Source organism: Lolium perenne, chromosome 4, assembly GCF_019359855.2.
Source record: "Lolium perenne isolate Kyuss_39 chromosome 4, Kyuss_2.0, whole genome shotgun sequence".
In the NCBI taxonomy this organism is placed as follows: domain Eukaryota; kingdom Viridiplantae; phylum Streptophyta; class Magnoliopsida; order Poales; family Poaceae; genus Lolium; species Lolium perenne.
Window position 1 is genome coordinate 43,141,598 of NC_067247.2, and position 15,944 is coordinate 43,157,541.

A 15,944-nucleotide genomic window follows, 5' to 3' on the forward strand; every position below is an offset into this window, starting at 1 on the left:
CAACCTTTCAAAAGGTTTAGATTAAGGGGGAGTGTTAGATGTTAGTTGTGTATACCGTATGATTTGTATACGGATACCCTATCATGTACTATACGGCTTTTGTGCCCTACTATATAACATGCAACCGTTCACCCATGGTCTAGATTTCGAAGGCCTAGATTTGTATTTGCGGCGGTGCACGAGTGGAGTCGGGGCCAGTTCACCCATGGTCGATACGCCAAAAACCCGGTCAGAAACAAGCCGTTGCGCTGCGTCAGAATCCCTCTCCACGATCGCCGCCGCGCAATGGTCCAGTCTTCCAACACTCCGCGTCCCCACTACGCCCCCTGAATAAAACCACCCTGCCGCGCCGCGGACCCAGTCCCGAACGGCTACTCCTCCTCCCTCACCTCACCACCGGCCACCGGGACTGCTCTGCTGTCCTGCTGACCGCCACCGCCGCCATGCCGCCGAAGCGCGCGTGCCGCCTGGCGCTCCTGCTCGCCGCCGCGGCAGCGTACCTCCTCTTCCTCCTCTTCCTCGAGCTCCCCACCGTCTCCGTCTCCCCCGTCGCCACCCACCGCCCCCGCCGCCGCGAGCTCCAGGCCGCATCCCTCCGCTCCTCCTCCTCCGCCCCGCTCCGGCCCGAGACGCGCACCTTCCCATCCCCCGTCCCACCCCGCCGCTCCCGCCTCGCCCTCTCCTCCATCCGCGTCCACCGCCGCTCCAACTCCTCCTCAATCGAATCCTCCGCGGCCTCCGCCTTCGCCGCCGCGGCGCCGCTCCTCCCGCGCCTCCTCTCCTCCCCTCCCGCGCTCCCCTCCTCCCCTTCCCCATCCCCGTCCGCCTCCACGTCCTGCCCCGCCACCGTCTCCGTGCCCACAGACCGCTTCGCGAGCACCCCGGTGGCCGTGGAGCTGCCGTGCGGGATGGCCGTGGGGTCCCGCGTCACCGTGGTGGCGCGGCCCCGGAGGAGGGCTGGGTCGGCCGCGTCGCAGTTCATGGTGGAGCTGCTGGGCACCAAGGCCGTGCAGGGGGAGGACCCGCCCCGGATACTGCACTTCAACCCCAGGATCGCCGGGGACTTCAGCGGCCGCCCCGTCATCGAGCTCAACACCTGCTACCGGATGCAGTGGGCGCAGCCGCAGCGCTGCGAGGGCTGGCCGTCGCGGACCGACGAGGACAAAGGTGAGCTTAATTGGGTTTCGCAGTTCAGTTTTGCTTTTCCCCACCGTTCGGTGCGAATTTGCAGTAGGCTCAACTTGGAAACTGTTTCGTCTGATAAACCCACGACATAGCTGAACGATCGTAGCTACACAATTTGCATAGCTGAATTTGCTTGGGGTTGATGCGAATTTGACACTGGTGCTTTTCGTCTTTCAGTTGACGGGGAACTCAAGTGCGAGCGATGGACGCGGTGGGATGATGGCGCCAAGTCAGAGGAATCAAAGGCCAACTGGTGGTTGAGCAGTTTGGTCGGCAGGCCGGACAAGCCGTCTGTCGACTGGGCATACCCGTTTGCAGAGGGCAAGCAGTTTGTGCTAACTATCACAGCCGGGTCGGAAGGCTACCATGTCAATGTTGATGACCGGCATGTCGCATCGTTCCCTTACCGCACTGTAAGTTCGCTAATGCCATGCCTCACTGGGATTTGCCAATCGGTTATCAATCACTGACACGGAGAACTTATCATCTAATAACTGACGGTCAATTTGTTGATTTAACAGGGCTACAATCTTGAGGATGCCACAGGCCTGTCGTTGAACGGAGACCTTGACATCGACTCCATTTTTGCTGATCATTTGCCGAAATCACATCCGAGCTTCGATCCACAGAGATACCTTGAAATGTCGGAACAGTGGAAGGCTGCACCACTGCCAACTGAACCTGTTGAGCTTTTCATTGGCATCCTTTCAGCAGCCAACCATTTCGCGGAGCGTATGGCTGCGCGGAAGTCGTGGATGATTGCTACGAGGAAATCATCTAACAGTGTTGCTCGGTTTTTCGTCGCCCTGGTAAGTAATTGTTGGATGGCTGCATTTCCAAGTTATATTACTGAATTCTGCAAATTATGAACAATCGAAAGCGTCTTCACAGAATGGGAAAGAAGAGGTCAATGAAGAGCTGAAAAAGGAGGCTGAGTTCTTTGGTGACATTGTTCTGGTGCCTTTCATGGATAGCTATGACCTTGTTGTTTTAAAGACTATTGCCATTGCTGAGTATGGGGTAAGAAATTCGATTTGCACAAACTTATATATGTTTTTAACTATTAACTTTACCATGCTTCAGTTTCATTTCATCCCAGCCATCCTCATGTTGACTTCCTTTATCTTGCAGGTGCGTGTTGTTCCAGCAAAATACATAATGAAATGTGACGATGATACCTTCGTTAGAATTGACTCGGTGTTAGATCAAGTCAAGAAAGTACCTAGTGGGGCCAGTATGTATGTGGGGAACATAAACTACTACCACAAACCTTTACGTTCTGGAAAGTGGGCTGTAACGTATGAGGTATGATGCAGCTTCCTTTGACATGTACAGTAGCATGCTTTCCTTAATAAAGAAATAAAAGAATCCTTGTGTGCTCGATCATGCAAATTCCTCCTTTGGTGGGACTTCCATTATTCACGATACTGATGCTTTATATATCAGTTCATTCTCCCTTTTCTTTTAGTGCCTTCATGTCGATTGGTGGGACTTCCATTATTCAGCGTATTGATGCTTTATATGCCTGTTCATTCCTCTTTTCAGCCCTATGTTTTAGTGTGTCTATGTTAGCCGCTGCCTTTACTTAAAAGCAAGCATGAGTTTACCTCATTGCTGGAGCTATACTTGCGGACTAATTATTGATTGCCTTTTAAACACAAGTGTTCTATTTTATTATACCTGCTGGCAGTGGTATTACGATGTCATATTTTTCGAAATTTTCTCTCGGTAGCGATCTATCTAACCCTGCATAATACATGAGTGTGATACAATTTTCCTGCACCTTTCCAGGAATGGGAAGAGGAAGCATACCCACCCTATGCTAATGGACCGGGCTATGTGATCTCATCAGACATCGCTCAGTACATCGTATCTGAGTTTGACAACCAGACACTGAGGGTAAGTCATTGCCACTCTTTGTCAGTAAATATCGGGACATTTCTGTTATTTTGTCTAGAGCCTAATAAACGGATGTGACCAATTGGTTGTTGCAGCTGTTCAAGATGGAAGACGTGAGCATGGGTATGTGGGTTGAGAAGTTCAACAGGACTCGCCGTCGGGTGGTGTATTCGCACGACTTCAGGTTCTACCAGTCCGGTTGCTTCGATGGCTACTACACCGCGCACTACCAGTCACCGCAGCACATGATCTGCTTGTGGAGGAAATTGCAGTCCGGGAGCGCTCAATGCTGCAATGCCAGGTGACAATGAACTGGTAAAAAGCAGCCCTGGCCTTTTGGAGAATGGAGCAGCAAGGTATCTGGGCTTGATTTGGAGGCGCTCCTTCTTCCTGGACCCCTGTAGGCAATTCGTTCATTATTTTGGTCAGTGGCAGATTCAGCTGCTGATGCTGACACTAGCTTGATAGAGGCTGATGTATATGAGAGATGTCAAATAGTTTTTGACCTAGGAACTAACAGCTTGCTGATCTCACTTGTATAGGGGCTTGTCTTTATATATTCTATTAGATTAAATGTCATCGTCAAATCAATTTGTGTTCATGCTTTGTATGTTCAGCAGAATTTGTGATAACGGCTGCTGCTCATGTGCATTGTCGACTCCATACTCATTGGCGGAGCGCCTTGGAGGCGAACCTGGGCTGCGACCCCCCCTTCCAAAATCGGCGCATGTATTTTTCTAAGCAATAATCGTCGTTGAAAAGTGCAATCAAGCACCGAAGCAAGGAGAATAGGTGTTCTCATCCGCATTTACTTGCTCACGTCTGCGCAAATCCATATATTAATCAGTGTGATGGGATTGTTAACTGTGTGATGGGATGGATCCTGCTGGTTACAGTACAGTGCTCAAATCCATATCGGTGTTGTGCTGTTGGTAGTGCGTTTCTTTTCACCATGTGGGCTGTGGCTTTGGGGCATCGACTGGTTTTTTATGCTGTTCCTTTGCCATCGATCGATATATACTCTTTTTTGTTACAAATAGAACTGCAAATCTCTTGTCATGCCAATTCCTATATTAATCAGTTCTTTTTTAAAAAAATCCTATTTGAATCACTACTGGCCATATCAGTGCTTCTTGGCCAATCATTTTTCCCACACTTACTTGCTAGGTCTATTCCTGCTTAAATAAAGAAATTATGTACATTTCAAAATTGAAATCATATCTTGTTGATATGAATAAAACTTGAAATTCAAGTAAAATGTGGGTGCATAGCCAAAAAAAAAATTAAAAGTTTTAATTTTGCCCCCGCTCTGCTTTTGGTCACGCTCCGCCACTGTCCATACTTCCTGCATCTGCTTAGCAAAGTGCATATGCGGTACGCGCTGTGCTCGGCAGCGTTAAGGACATGACTGCTTAGACCTCAGATGAAGTCTTGTCACCTCTCCATAAGAATAGGAGATACATATTTCTAAAAAAAGAATAGGAGATACATAGTCAAGAATTGAAATAAATCATTGGAGACCTGGTATTTTTACTGATCAAGTTAGTGCTTGGTAGTTGGTACACCAGTCAGGTTCAGATGCTACATCATATTTCTATCGTTGACGAGCTTGTTCATCACCAGTGGCGAGGGTTTGAGTTTTCTTTTAACTTGGCGAGGGTTTGAGTTGGAGATACTGGAGTCCGACAGGTGTAGAAAGTTAGAGCATCTCCACTCGCTCTCTCCATACGGCGTCCGGCGCAGCCTATATAGGGACCGTATGGGAGGCGCCGGCGTCAAATTAGAAATGGGGGCATGCCGCGCCCAGCCGTGTACCCCAAACGACGCCCCCAATACAGTTTCATTTATATTTAAAATTTAAACATCAAATAAACTGTGATATTTATTACAACTTATATAAATGTTGGAGATAATTTAACAAGTTCAACATAGCACGCAAATAATTCAACTAGTCGCCGCCTTTGATAGTCCACAAATGCTCCACCAGATCATCTTGCAGTTGGTGATTAGTGTTGAGTCTCGGACTTCTTGACGCCTGGCGAGAAAGAAGCAACAAATGCGAGAGGCATATTGTGATCAACATCTGCAAGAGGACTCATCCGTTTATATGGTTCAGTGTCAAACACTGGAAATTCCCTCTCGCTCTCGATTATCATGTTGTGCAGTATGACACAACATGTCATGGCCTCCCACATCTGCTCCTTGAACCATGTAAGAGCAGGGTATCAGATAATGGCAAAGCGAGCTTGCAGCACACCAAATGCACTCTCCACACATCCTTTCTGGCAGCCTCTTGCATTTGAGCAAAACAAGCTTTTTTCCCTCTAGGTACAGGGTTCGAGATTGTCTTCACAAATGTTGACCATCTTAGACAGATACCATCTGCAAGATAGTAGCCCTTGTCATACTTGTGGTCATTGATCTCAAACTGCACCGGAGGGGCATTGCCTTCGACAAGCTTCTGAAACACATCGGAGCACTGCAACACATTGATATCATTGTGTGATCCTGCCATACCGAAGAACGCATGCCAACTCCACAGGTCCTGGTCAGCCACTGCCTCAAGCACCACATTGCATGCACCCTTGTGTCCTTTATACATGTCCTGCTGTGCAAATGGACAGTTCTTCCATTCCCAGTGCATACAGTCGACGCTGACAAGCATCCCAGAAAAACTTCTCTCTGCATTTTGTGCCAATATCCGAGTTGTGTCTGCCGCATTAGGTGTGCACAGATATGTCTCTCCAAACACTGCCACAATTGCCCGGCAGAATCTGTACATGCAATCAATGGTCATGGACCCTGCCATGCGCATATAGTTATCTTGTGTATCACCTGCAATTCCATAGGCAAGCATCCGAAGAACCACTATGCATTTCTGAATAGTCGAGAAACCAAGCTCACCGATGCATTCAATCGCGAGGCGATCATCCCTGAGGTATCTGGAATTCTCATCTCGCTTCGCCTTTCGAAATGAGCATGCTGTGGAGCAAACGCGGTGGAACTATCATCGGAGTTGAAAATCCCAGCTCCGGTTTTATGCACAGAAGACGATAATCCGGTGCGTTGGTCGACCAGCTTGAGGTCGCAGGACGCCAGGACTTGAGCAGCCTTGCTCAAAAGCTGGAGGAAAACGGAGATGTAATCTTTGGATTCTTTGCCGCTGCCATCAGGGTAGAAGCGGATGGCCCAATCGTGGCCACCGATAGCAAAGATCCCGGACCGTATGTGGCTGCCGTCGTCGTTGCCCCATGTACTTGCTGTAACCAAAGATATCGAACACATGTGTGACTTGGTCCATGTCGGGGGTGCACGTAGACGTAGACACTGCCTCAAAGGCCTTCATCTAATTAGTGATTACTAGGAGGAAGATCGCCGGCCGGAAAAGAAAGAATCGCCCTGGCGGAGACGGAGACGGAGACGGCGACGGATTGTTGATAGTAAGAAAAGCGCATCAATCTCTAGAGGGAATCAATCGCAAAAAAAAAAAAAAATCTCTAGAGGGAATCAGAAGGAAGGAGAACAAGCTATATAGGCGAGTAGATTGAATCTTGAGACATCAGATGGTAACTGGAGACAGAGGTGGCATCGAAGACGGAGATGTAGCCGTCGTTATTTTTCCTTTTCTGTGGCGGTAGGGCGTGTTTCTAACAAGGAGTGAGTGGAGAAAGTTGAGCGCAAATAGCAGACAAACTGTTGAGTGTGGCGTTTACATGTACGTCTTTATTTTCAAACATTTAAAATTTGCATTTTAAAGTTTTTTAAGAAAATCGAAGCAAAATTTCCAGAGGTAGCTAATGGTATATGCTACAATGGTGTAAACTCTCAATGCAAACTAATTTATATTATAGGTTACGCGAAATTGATAATCTAATAAATTTTATAGTCATGTAATTTGCACTATTCACTATAAAATTTGTCATTTTGCTATTTTTGTGTAGTCTAGAATATGAAATAGTTTATATTGAGATTTTACAACATTGTAGTATACATTATTAGTTGTCTCTTAAAAAAATCAATTTTTTAAAAGTTTGAAATATGAACTCTAAGTGTTTGCAAATAAGGGGTGACGTGTAGCTCCGTCTCCTTTAATTAAGTTCTCCAAAAGCCCCTATCCATGGGCACAGCTGACTCATTTTGGACGTAATATTATCTTCACTTTCCACAAAAAGATGGGCGACACTGCTCAAGAGGCAAGAAGAGAAGATGGGGCTCAAGAAACTTAAGGAGGACATGTCCCTGCTGACCTCGTCGATGACTGGAATGTCTCTCCGGACGCTGGTGGTGTACAACTTCTACAAAGGCAGGATCCTCGGTGACATTGAAGCCAAAATGGCGGTGGCCGAGGCAGCGGCACCAACCCCACCCCCGGAGTCAGAGCCGGCACCAGCAGGCATGTCGGCGACAACGTCTGCTAGTACACCTGCGTCAGCGGCATCGGTATTGGCATCTGCATCAGCGTCGGCCTCGGCGTCGGCGACGGAGCAGGCAGACCAGGCATACGAGGTCGTCGTACTCGACGGGCCTACGTCAACCCAGGATACGCCGTCTTCTAATTTATGTTTAACTTGCACCACCGATCTGTAATATGATCGCGCATTCAGTACTTTGATCGTGGCTACTTCGATCACGGCAACTTCAACGGAAACCATCTCTTTTAAACGTAAACTATTTGAATTTATATTTGGGGGGCGTGTTTGGGAGCCGGCTGGGGAGCGACGTACTCCAAAATATACAAAATTCAAGACTAAACCAAACATCTATAGGTTCTGGGTTGATTTTCACGGCGTACATATCACTTGAGAACTAAAACTATTCAGCAGAATGCTGACAAGCAATTTAGTCTACCACTCCAGCCTACGGACATTCTTCTCTTCTCAAGTGCTTCCACTGCGAGACATGGGCGAGTCGCCATGAGATCCTGGAAGCCCTGAGATGCCACTACGGCGTCCATCGTCCATGGCATCGATATCTCGATAAACTGAAGGCAAGCATCCTTAAGCTCGTCGCAGCTATGTTGGTCGGCTAAAGCCAGCGTGGTTGCCACAGTGTCCTCGTTCAGATCCTTGCAGAGGATGCTTTGGCAGACCAGCTTGAGCCTCTCCATGGCGTACCTATCCGCAGCTACCAGCAGCAGCCGGATCATCTCGGTGTTGTTGTCTCCCTCGAGGTCTTTGTCAGGTAAAGAATCAGTGTAGATGAAGTGGAGCATGGCCCTGAAAACGGCAGGCTGCATGTCTTGGATGGTTACGTGTTGCCCCGTCGTCGTCGCCTCCCTCAATGGCCCGTAGAGCTCCGCTCTAAAAACAGGCGACCACATGGCGAGAACGGACCTATGCCCTTGGAAAGTCTCTCCTCCGACGCTCAAGCTGAGATCAAACCCATCCTTTCCTTCCAGCAGCCTGCCAACGTGGTCAGCCATGTCGGACTGCGGAATGGTGATCTTGGGGAAGGATCTGGTTTGGGTGACATGTGGCTTTTTCACAACGGTGACGATGCATTCAATCGTGAGGCGATCATCCCTAAGATATCTGGAATTCTCGATCTCGCTTCGCCTTTTGAAATGAGCATGTTGTGGAGCAAACGCGGTGGAACTATCATCGGAGTTGAAAATCCTAGGTTCGGTTTTATGCACCGAAGACGATAATCCGGTGCGCTGGTCGACCAGCCTGAGATCACAGGACGCCAGCACTTGAGCAGCCTGGCCCAAAAGCTGGAGGAAAACCGAGATGTAATCTTTGGATTCTTTGCCGCTGCCATCAGGGTAGAAGCGGATGGCCCAATCGTGGCCGCCGACAGCAAAGATCCCGGACCGTATGTGGCTGCCGTCGTCGTTGCCCATACCCCTGTACTTGCTATAACCAAAGATATCGAACACATGTGTGACTTGGTCCATGTCGGGGGTGAACGTAGACGTAGACACTGCCTCAAAGGCCTTCATCTAATTAGTGATTACAAGGAGGAAGATCGCCGGCCGGAAAAGAAAGAATCGCCCTGACGGAGACGGAGACGGATCGTTGATATTGTCGAAAGAAAAGCGCATCAATCTCTAGAGGGAAGCAGAAGGAAGGAGAAGAAGCTATATAGGCGAGTACATCGAATCTTGAGACATCAACCGGAGACAGAGGTGGCATCGGAGACAGAGATGTACCCGTCGTTATTTTTCCTTTTCTGTGGCGGTATTGTAAACAGAGATTAAGCCCATAGTATCGATGGGCCTGCGTTTTCTTATTTGCCACCTTCGAGAACCCAAGCGAAGCGCGTGTTTCTAACAAGGAGTGAGTGGAGAAAGTCCAGCGCAAATAGCAGAAAAACTGTTGAGCGTGGCGTTTACATGTACGTCTTTATTTTCAAACATTTAAAATTTGTATTTTAAAGTTTTATTAAAATCGAAGCAAAATTCTAGAGGTAGCGAATGGTATATGCTATAATGGTGTAAAAATTCTCAATGCAAACTAATTTGTATTATAGGTTACGCGCAATTGATAATCTAATAAATTTTATAGTCTTGTAATGTGCACTATTCACTATAATTTTTTTCATTTTGTTACTTTTGTGTAGTCTAGAATATGAAGTAGTTTCTCCGCAAAAAAAAAAAAAGAAGTAGTTTATATTGAGATTTTACAACATTGTAGTATACATCATTAGCTGTCTTTTTTTCAATTTTTAAAAGTTTAAATATGAATTCCGAGTGTTTGCAAATAAGGGGTTACACCTAGCCCGGCCTCCGTTTAAGTTCTCCAAAAACTGTTCGGTTATCTGGGATTTCATGGAGCTCTGGCCACGAGCGACACCTAGAACAAGAACTCTGATCGTTTTTCTTCAATTTTCCTATAGCCAATTCTCTTAATAGAAAAACAAGTTACTACCTCCATCCAAGGCTTAAGACCTATTTTTTTTTTTTCAAAAAGTGAAACGTGAAAGCTACCCGATAGACCAGGAGAAAACAGTTGTCCTGAATTTTTTTGCAGAAAAATTCTAAAGGACAGAAAAATACAAAACTATCCCTAGGGTTTCCTGCACTCGCCGAAGCCAGCGTCCGCCACGAAACTCCAACGCTGCCTAGACGAGCGTTGGAAGAGATGTCGAGCCTCCACCATTGCCAGATCAAAAAGAGCATCATCGCCAACGAGGCTTTGTGAGTCGATGAACGGGCCCGCTGCAAGCAACGAGGCACATGTCGATGTGGCATGTCGACGGGGAGACGTCCCCGTGCTATCTTGGACCAAGATCCACCGTATCTCTTCAACGAAGTCAAGGAAGAACGACAAATCCACCACCTCCTGACCAACATCCTTGTTTCAGAGCATCCACCTCACCCCGGCCCCCAACGCCATTGTGGATGACGACAAACGTCGGCGACACTTCGAGAAATAGATCTCGCCAGATCTGAAGAACGGTTAGAAGACCAAGCTAGCGACCCAAAAAATCGACAAGCACACTTTGTCAACAACTCCGAGACGTTGCCTTGAAGGTTGCCGCCGGTGTGGGAGTGGAGTTGAGGCAGATTTATTTGCCCGGGCGCCGCTCCCACCACCCCAACGATGCACCACAACAGACAAGCCCTCGCTACAGAATGGAAGAACGAGGTCCCCTCCCCCTCCTGCCGCCGAAGAGGCAAGCGGAGAGACAGGGGCCCAACTCTCACGCCGATGAAGATGGGATCTGCCGCCGCCTGGGAGAGAGAGCAGCAGGGCAAAACCGCTTCGTTTAAAAACAAGGTCATCTCTTGGGGCCTCTCATTTTTTTGATGGGGATGTATAGCCTCTCATGAACTGTAGGAGGAGAGAGAGGGAGAGTGACATAGGCATCCCCAATGGGCCTGCCGAAGATGGTACCCAGGGTTTACTGAAGGCCCACGACCCGAAGGATAAGAAGAATCGGAAGCCCAAATTATTATTAAAGAAAGCTAGAGTTGTATTAGGAAGCAATACTTGTAATCTTGCGGGATAAGTTGGAAACCCTCCCGAACTCTGTAACTTGCGTATTATGAATCCCTCGGCTCCGCCTCCTATATAAGGGGGAGTCGAGGGACAAAGAAAGCATCGAATCATTGTCTCACAAACCCTAGTTTTCATATTGTCGAGTACTTTTCGGCTGAAACCTACGAGATCTACTTGCCCTCTACATCCAACGGAACCCTAGTCTACAACTCGTAGGCATTGACAAGTTAATACCTTGTCAATTGGCTCCGTCTGTGGGGTCTAGAGGCGACAAGGAGCTGATCTCGATGGCACGTTCAAGATCGTCGACTTCGTCGGTAGCAAGCAATGTCATGGACAGAGGTAAACAGATCGAAACTGGTCTCGTTGATTTTGTTCCTCACCCGCCCTCCCGTTTGGATGCATATGCGTATCTGGAGGAGCCCATGGAGATGACGTTCGAAAAGTTCCACTTCCGCGTCGAGAAGGAAGGAGCGTATCGTCTCGAAATTCCGATCTCGTCGGGATTATCGGCGGTCGATTCTGATTTCTCAAGCTCAACATCGTCAATCGAGTCAAGCAACGAGGAAACTTCATCGCCGCGCTTCATCAGCACCAGAGCAAGCGAAAAGCTCGCCAAGATCTTCAGTGACATGTCATTCGAGTCATCCGCGAACTCCGATATAAGCGATGACTCGTGTCGTTGCCTATTCGACGGTACCTCGGAGGAGGGATCCTCACGAGGGGGAGAAGAAGTAGGGGCCATAAGGCGGAGTGCACACAGGACGGTGGTACGCGATTTACCCAGCTTCGGAACACCTGCACGAGGATAGGGCCTACTGCTGCTTGTCTGGAATTATCTGGGCGCTTTCGCGTTGTTACAATGAGTTGTGGTTGTCCTCTAGGGCTCCCAGGATCCGGCTTATAAAGGCGCACGGATCTAGGGTTTACATAGAGAGTCCTACCCGGATACAGGTTTCCTAACTACAGTACAATGTCTTGCCGTGTACGTCAAGGATCCACCCTTCCATCTATGTCGTACCGGATCCGGGTCCCTAATGGGCCTTCATGGATCCGGGTTCCTCCAAAGGTCGGTCGGATCTGGCTCCCTGCTCCTGGGCCGGACATCTTCTGTCAGGATCAACAGCAACTGGGCCGCCCGATGGGCCACATGCCTCATCACCATCTGTGGGCCACCCGGGCTTGCCGGATCTAGGCACTGTCGATGGTACACCCATGAAGTATACCCACAACAGTAGCCCCCGGAGTTCTCCGAGTTTCGCCTGCTGTTTCCGCCTTGCTAGTCCATCATGGTCTCCGGCTATATTGGTAACGCGAAGAAACTTGAAGAACTCCAACTTTACATTTTCTTCTTTTCCCAACTTTTAGTCGGAAAATGCTCCCATTCTGCGGGACTTCATCCATCGATGATTTGAAATACGTTTCCGGGTTACCCCCTGCTTGCGAATGAAAGCCAACTTATCTTCACACAGTTACCCGGAATCTTAAAAGACTCAAACGGTTCCGCCAATTCTGGCGCCATTTTCGCGCGATTTGTGCGGTAACTTATCTCTAGCCATTTTTACCGTTTAGGGTTTGGGACACGTGTCACGCATCCAACGGTGTGACGCTTGCGTTCCGACCATAGGATGCGGAGCACGAATCTCGTCCCTCCGGCCTATAAATATCTGCCGTCGACCCCTTAATCCTCATTCACCCCCTTTCTACCTCTTTGCATAGCGCCGCCTCGAGCTTCCTCTCCGCCGTGCCGGAATCTCGCCGGAACTTCGCCGGAGTTGCTCCGCCGCCGCACGGTGTTCGTCCTGTTCTTAACTTCAGCGAGCCACCGCGCAGAAACCTCGACGCCGACAACTCCGACCACCGCGGACTCCATCACGGTGAGTTCTCGAGCTTCATTCTTGCGCCGTAGTCGGTAGGGATGAACGTTAAGTTGACGACGCCGGATCCGACTAAGGAATGTTTTCCGCCAATGTCTTTTCTTCAGATGTCTTCAACGACTCCGCCTCCAACCTCTGAACCTATCCTGGCAACCCCAATCTCCTCCGCCCCTCCATCCTTTGTCCCAGTCAGGCTGGATCCTTCAAAGGATTCCGGTAAGGAGGCTGAAGGAACTTCCGCTAACCCGGAGAAAGCCTCCGGGGCGGATCAGGCGGAGCACAAGGCGGAAGAAATCATCGCCAAAAAATCGAAGGCTCGTCAACGAGACTCTGAAGCTAAGGGAAAATGGTGGCCCTGCACCACCACTGAGATGGAGCTGAAGAACCTCGAGGCGGAGGGCTTCCTGCAACCCGGAAGCTGGAGGTCAGTTCCGACCACCTTAGCTCCAGCTCCGGAGGACAACGAGATGGTGCTGACGAAAGCACTAGTGGAGCGGGGCTTTTCATTTCCGCCTTCGGACTTCTTCCTGGAGATCCTGAAGGTCTATGGGCTCCAGCCCCATAACATTTCTCCGAACAGCGTGCTTGCGATCAGCAATCACGTCACCCTCTGTGAGGGCCATCTCCGGGTAACTCCCGAGCTCTCCCCGTTCCAATATTACTTCACTGTCAAGAAGGAGAGGATCCGACAGTCCACCGAGCTAGCAACATGCGGATCCATCACCTTCATGATCCGCCCGGGCCGCGTCTACCCTCACACCGACCGCCACGAATCCGCGCGGTACTGGTCTGGGGGCTTCTTCTACTTGAAGGACGTCTCCGACCCAGCGAGTACAAGAAAATTGCCGCCGTTCAAGAACTGCCCCGCCACCGAGCTTCCGGCATGGTCGTACTGCCCCCACCTCTCCGAGTCGCCCTAGCTCACACGCGCCGTCAGGCGGATCTGCAAGCTAACGGAGGAGGGACTGACAGGGAAGGACTTGACCCTTTCCTGGTTCACCAAGCGGATCCAGCCGCTCCAACACAGGGACCACCTGATGTTCCAGTACACAGGGCGCGACGACCCAATGCGCGCCACAAAAGACAATCTTTCCGCCGACGCCATCGACAAGAGGATCCGACTCCTCATCAAGACTCCGCGTGAACTTCACGTTCACACGTGTAATAAAGACATTCACATGAATGGTTCCGGAACCGCGGTACGTCGTCTTGACTTTAGTCCATTGTTTCTCTTCGTATTCAAACTTTTGTCTAAGTACTGGCTCTGCTCCAAAGCTCGAAGCCCTCGAGGAAGGCGACCTCGGAACCCTCCTCCGAGTTCCTCACGCGGGCAATACTGACCCGGAGGCCGCATCGGAGGCGGAAGCCCCTGAAGCACCGCGTCCATCCAAGAGGAAAAGAGCTGCCCCCTCCAGTCCTTCGGCCAAACGTGTCCGCGAAGTGCCTAGCATCGCGGCAACACGCAAGGCGGAGGCGGAGAAAAAGCGCCTCAAGCTTATTGACACCAGCAACCGAGCCCAAACGGACATCCACCAGTTCTTCGGACCTTCCGGGTAAGTGCAAAGTCTCCAAAGGAAAATTCTTTCGCCATCGTGAATCAGCACATACTTAATCGTAACGCTCTTTTCTTTTTGCGACAGAAGTTCCGAAAACCAGCCCCCCAAGGCCCGTAAAGCCCCCAAGAAGAAGACTAAGCCATCTCCGGCTTCCATACCAGTCACACCAGAAGTCGGAGTTCCACCCAAGGCTGCTTCAGCCGCCAAGCCGGATCCTAAGGACGTCATCAATGTTGATGACATCCCTGAAGATCCGATCGCCGAGACTGCACAAGGCGATTCCGGCAAGGGCGCCTCCTCATCTGTTCCTCCGCCTGAGCAACCCACCGCTACTTCCGCCGAGCCTACGGCCGAACAATACGAGCAGAAAGTGCAGCTAATCCATGCCACTGGCGCATCCCAGACTCCGTCGCTGCAGAAGCTCCCCCTCTCTCAACGTCATGCGGAAATTTCAGCCATGATGGAGAAGGTGTGGGGGCCTGCGGATACAGAGATGAAGGAGCTCTCCGACCTCGAGAGCGAGCTCAAGGTCTTCTTTGCTAAGCATAAGGAGGTGCGCCAGGTAACACTAGCCCCCAAGCATTGGTTCAGACATTTTTTCCGTGTAACATGTGTTAGCCGATGCTTTACTCAACATTAATCTTAGACGGAAATTTGAAATTTTCTCGATCCAAAACTTTGAACTCCTCGCCAGCCCCCAGAATTTTGAATTTCCGGCTAAATCCTTTCTGCGTCTCAGAGCACACGGAAGCTGCACGAAGATCTGTGCGTCCATGTGCTGGAGCAGATGACGGAAATAGAAGGGCTGCGCCAGACTGCTGAGAATAGTCGTCAAGCTGTGCTCCGCCTGGAGACCCGATTGAAGGGTGAGAAATCCGAGTTGCTTAAATTTGTACTGTATGAGCCACCATAGTGTATAACTTGTGTGATGTTCTGTTTTCAGAAGAAACTGACAAGCGCCCCACCATCGATGCCTTATCCGCCAAGGTCCAAGTATTGGAGGCGGAGAATGAAACTCTGAAGAACTTCTTGAAAGAGTCCTCCGAGAAGGAAACTAAAGAAAAGAAGGAGCTCTCCGAGAAACATTCCCGTGAGATGGCGGAACTGGCTGACAAACTCAAGAAGAGCCAGCAGAGGGTGACCACCCTGGCGGCCAAGAACAAGAGCCAGGAGGCAGAGGTGGAAGCTATTGACAAGTTGATCTTCCGTAGGGACCCTTTTTGTTGTTGTCTTGACTCCGGCTTCCTCAAAATTTTCTCTGTCCGCGGAAGAAACTGATCTTTTTTACTTTGCAGCAAGCCTAGGCTTTGAATGGACCAAAGATTCAACCCTCAAAAGGACTGAGGCATATGAAGAAGCACGGAGTTCAATCGATGACCTCGTCGAAGCCTGCCGCGGAATTGCCAAGTCCCTTAACCTGAAGAGAGCCAAGACAACGGTGATTGACCGCATGACGAAACTCATGCGGAACGTGCCGGAGCTTA

General features: G+C 49.7%; 3 protein-coding genes across 3 annotated transcripts; 1 reads left to right on the forward strand and 2 right to left on the reverse strand.

Moving 5' to 3' along the window:
* The first annotated feature begins 349 nt into the window (after positions 1-349).
* On the forward strand, positions 350-3,685 carry LOC127292316 (hydroxyproline O-galactosyltransferase GALT5). Its single transcript, XM_051321688.2, has 7 exons — positions 350-1,167; positions 1,363-1,598; positions 1,707-1,994; positions 2,077-2,205; positions 2,317-2,490; positions 2,977-3,084; positions 3,180-3,685. Exons 1-7 carry the CDS (start codon positions 444-446, stop codon positions 3,387-3,389), a joined length of 1,869 nt encoding a protein of 622 aa, XP_051177648.1. The 5' UTR covers positions 350-443; the 3' UTR covers positions 3,390-3,685.
* A 1,405-nt stretch (positions 3,686-5,090) lies between these two features.
* Positions 5,091-5,881, reverse strand: LOC139838913 (uncharacterized). Its single transcript, XM_071828930.1, has 2 exons — positions 5,417-5,881; positions 5,091-5,285 (listed from the first exon to the last, which is right to left on the reverse strand). The coding sequence occupies exons 1-2, from the start codon at positions 5,879-5,881 to the stop codon at positions 5,091-5,093; spliced, it is 660 nt and encodes a 219-aa protein (XP_071685031.1).
* Positions 5,882-7,900: 2,019 nt separating this feature from the next.
* LOC127346726 (BTB/POZ and MATH domain-containing protein 1-like) lies at positions 7,901-9,025 on the reverse strand. The gene has a single exon (XM_051372999.1). It carries the CDS (start codon positions 9,023-9,025, stop codon positions 7,901-7,903), a length of 1,125 nt encoding a protein of 374 aa, XP_051228959.1.
* Between the last annotated feature and the right edge of the window lie 6,919 nt (positions 9,026-15,944).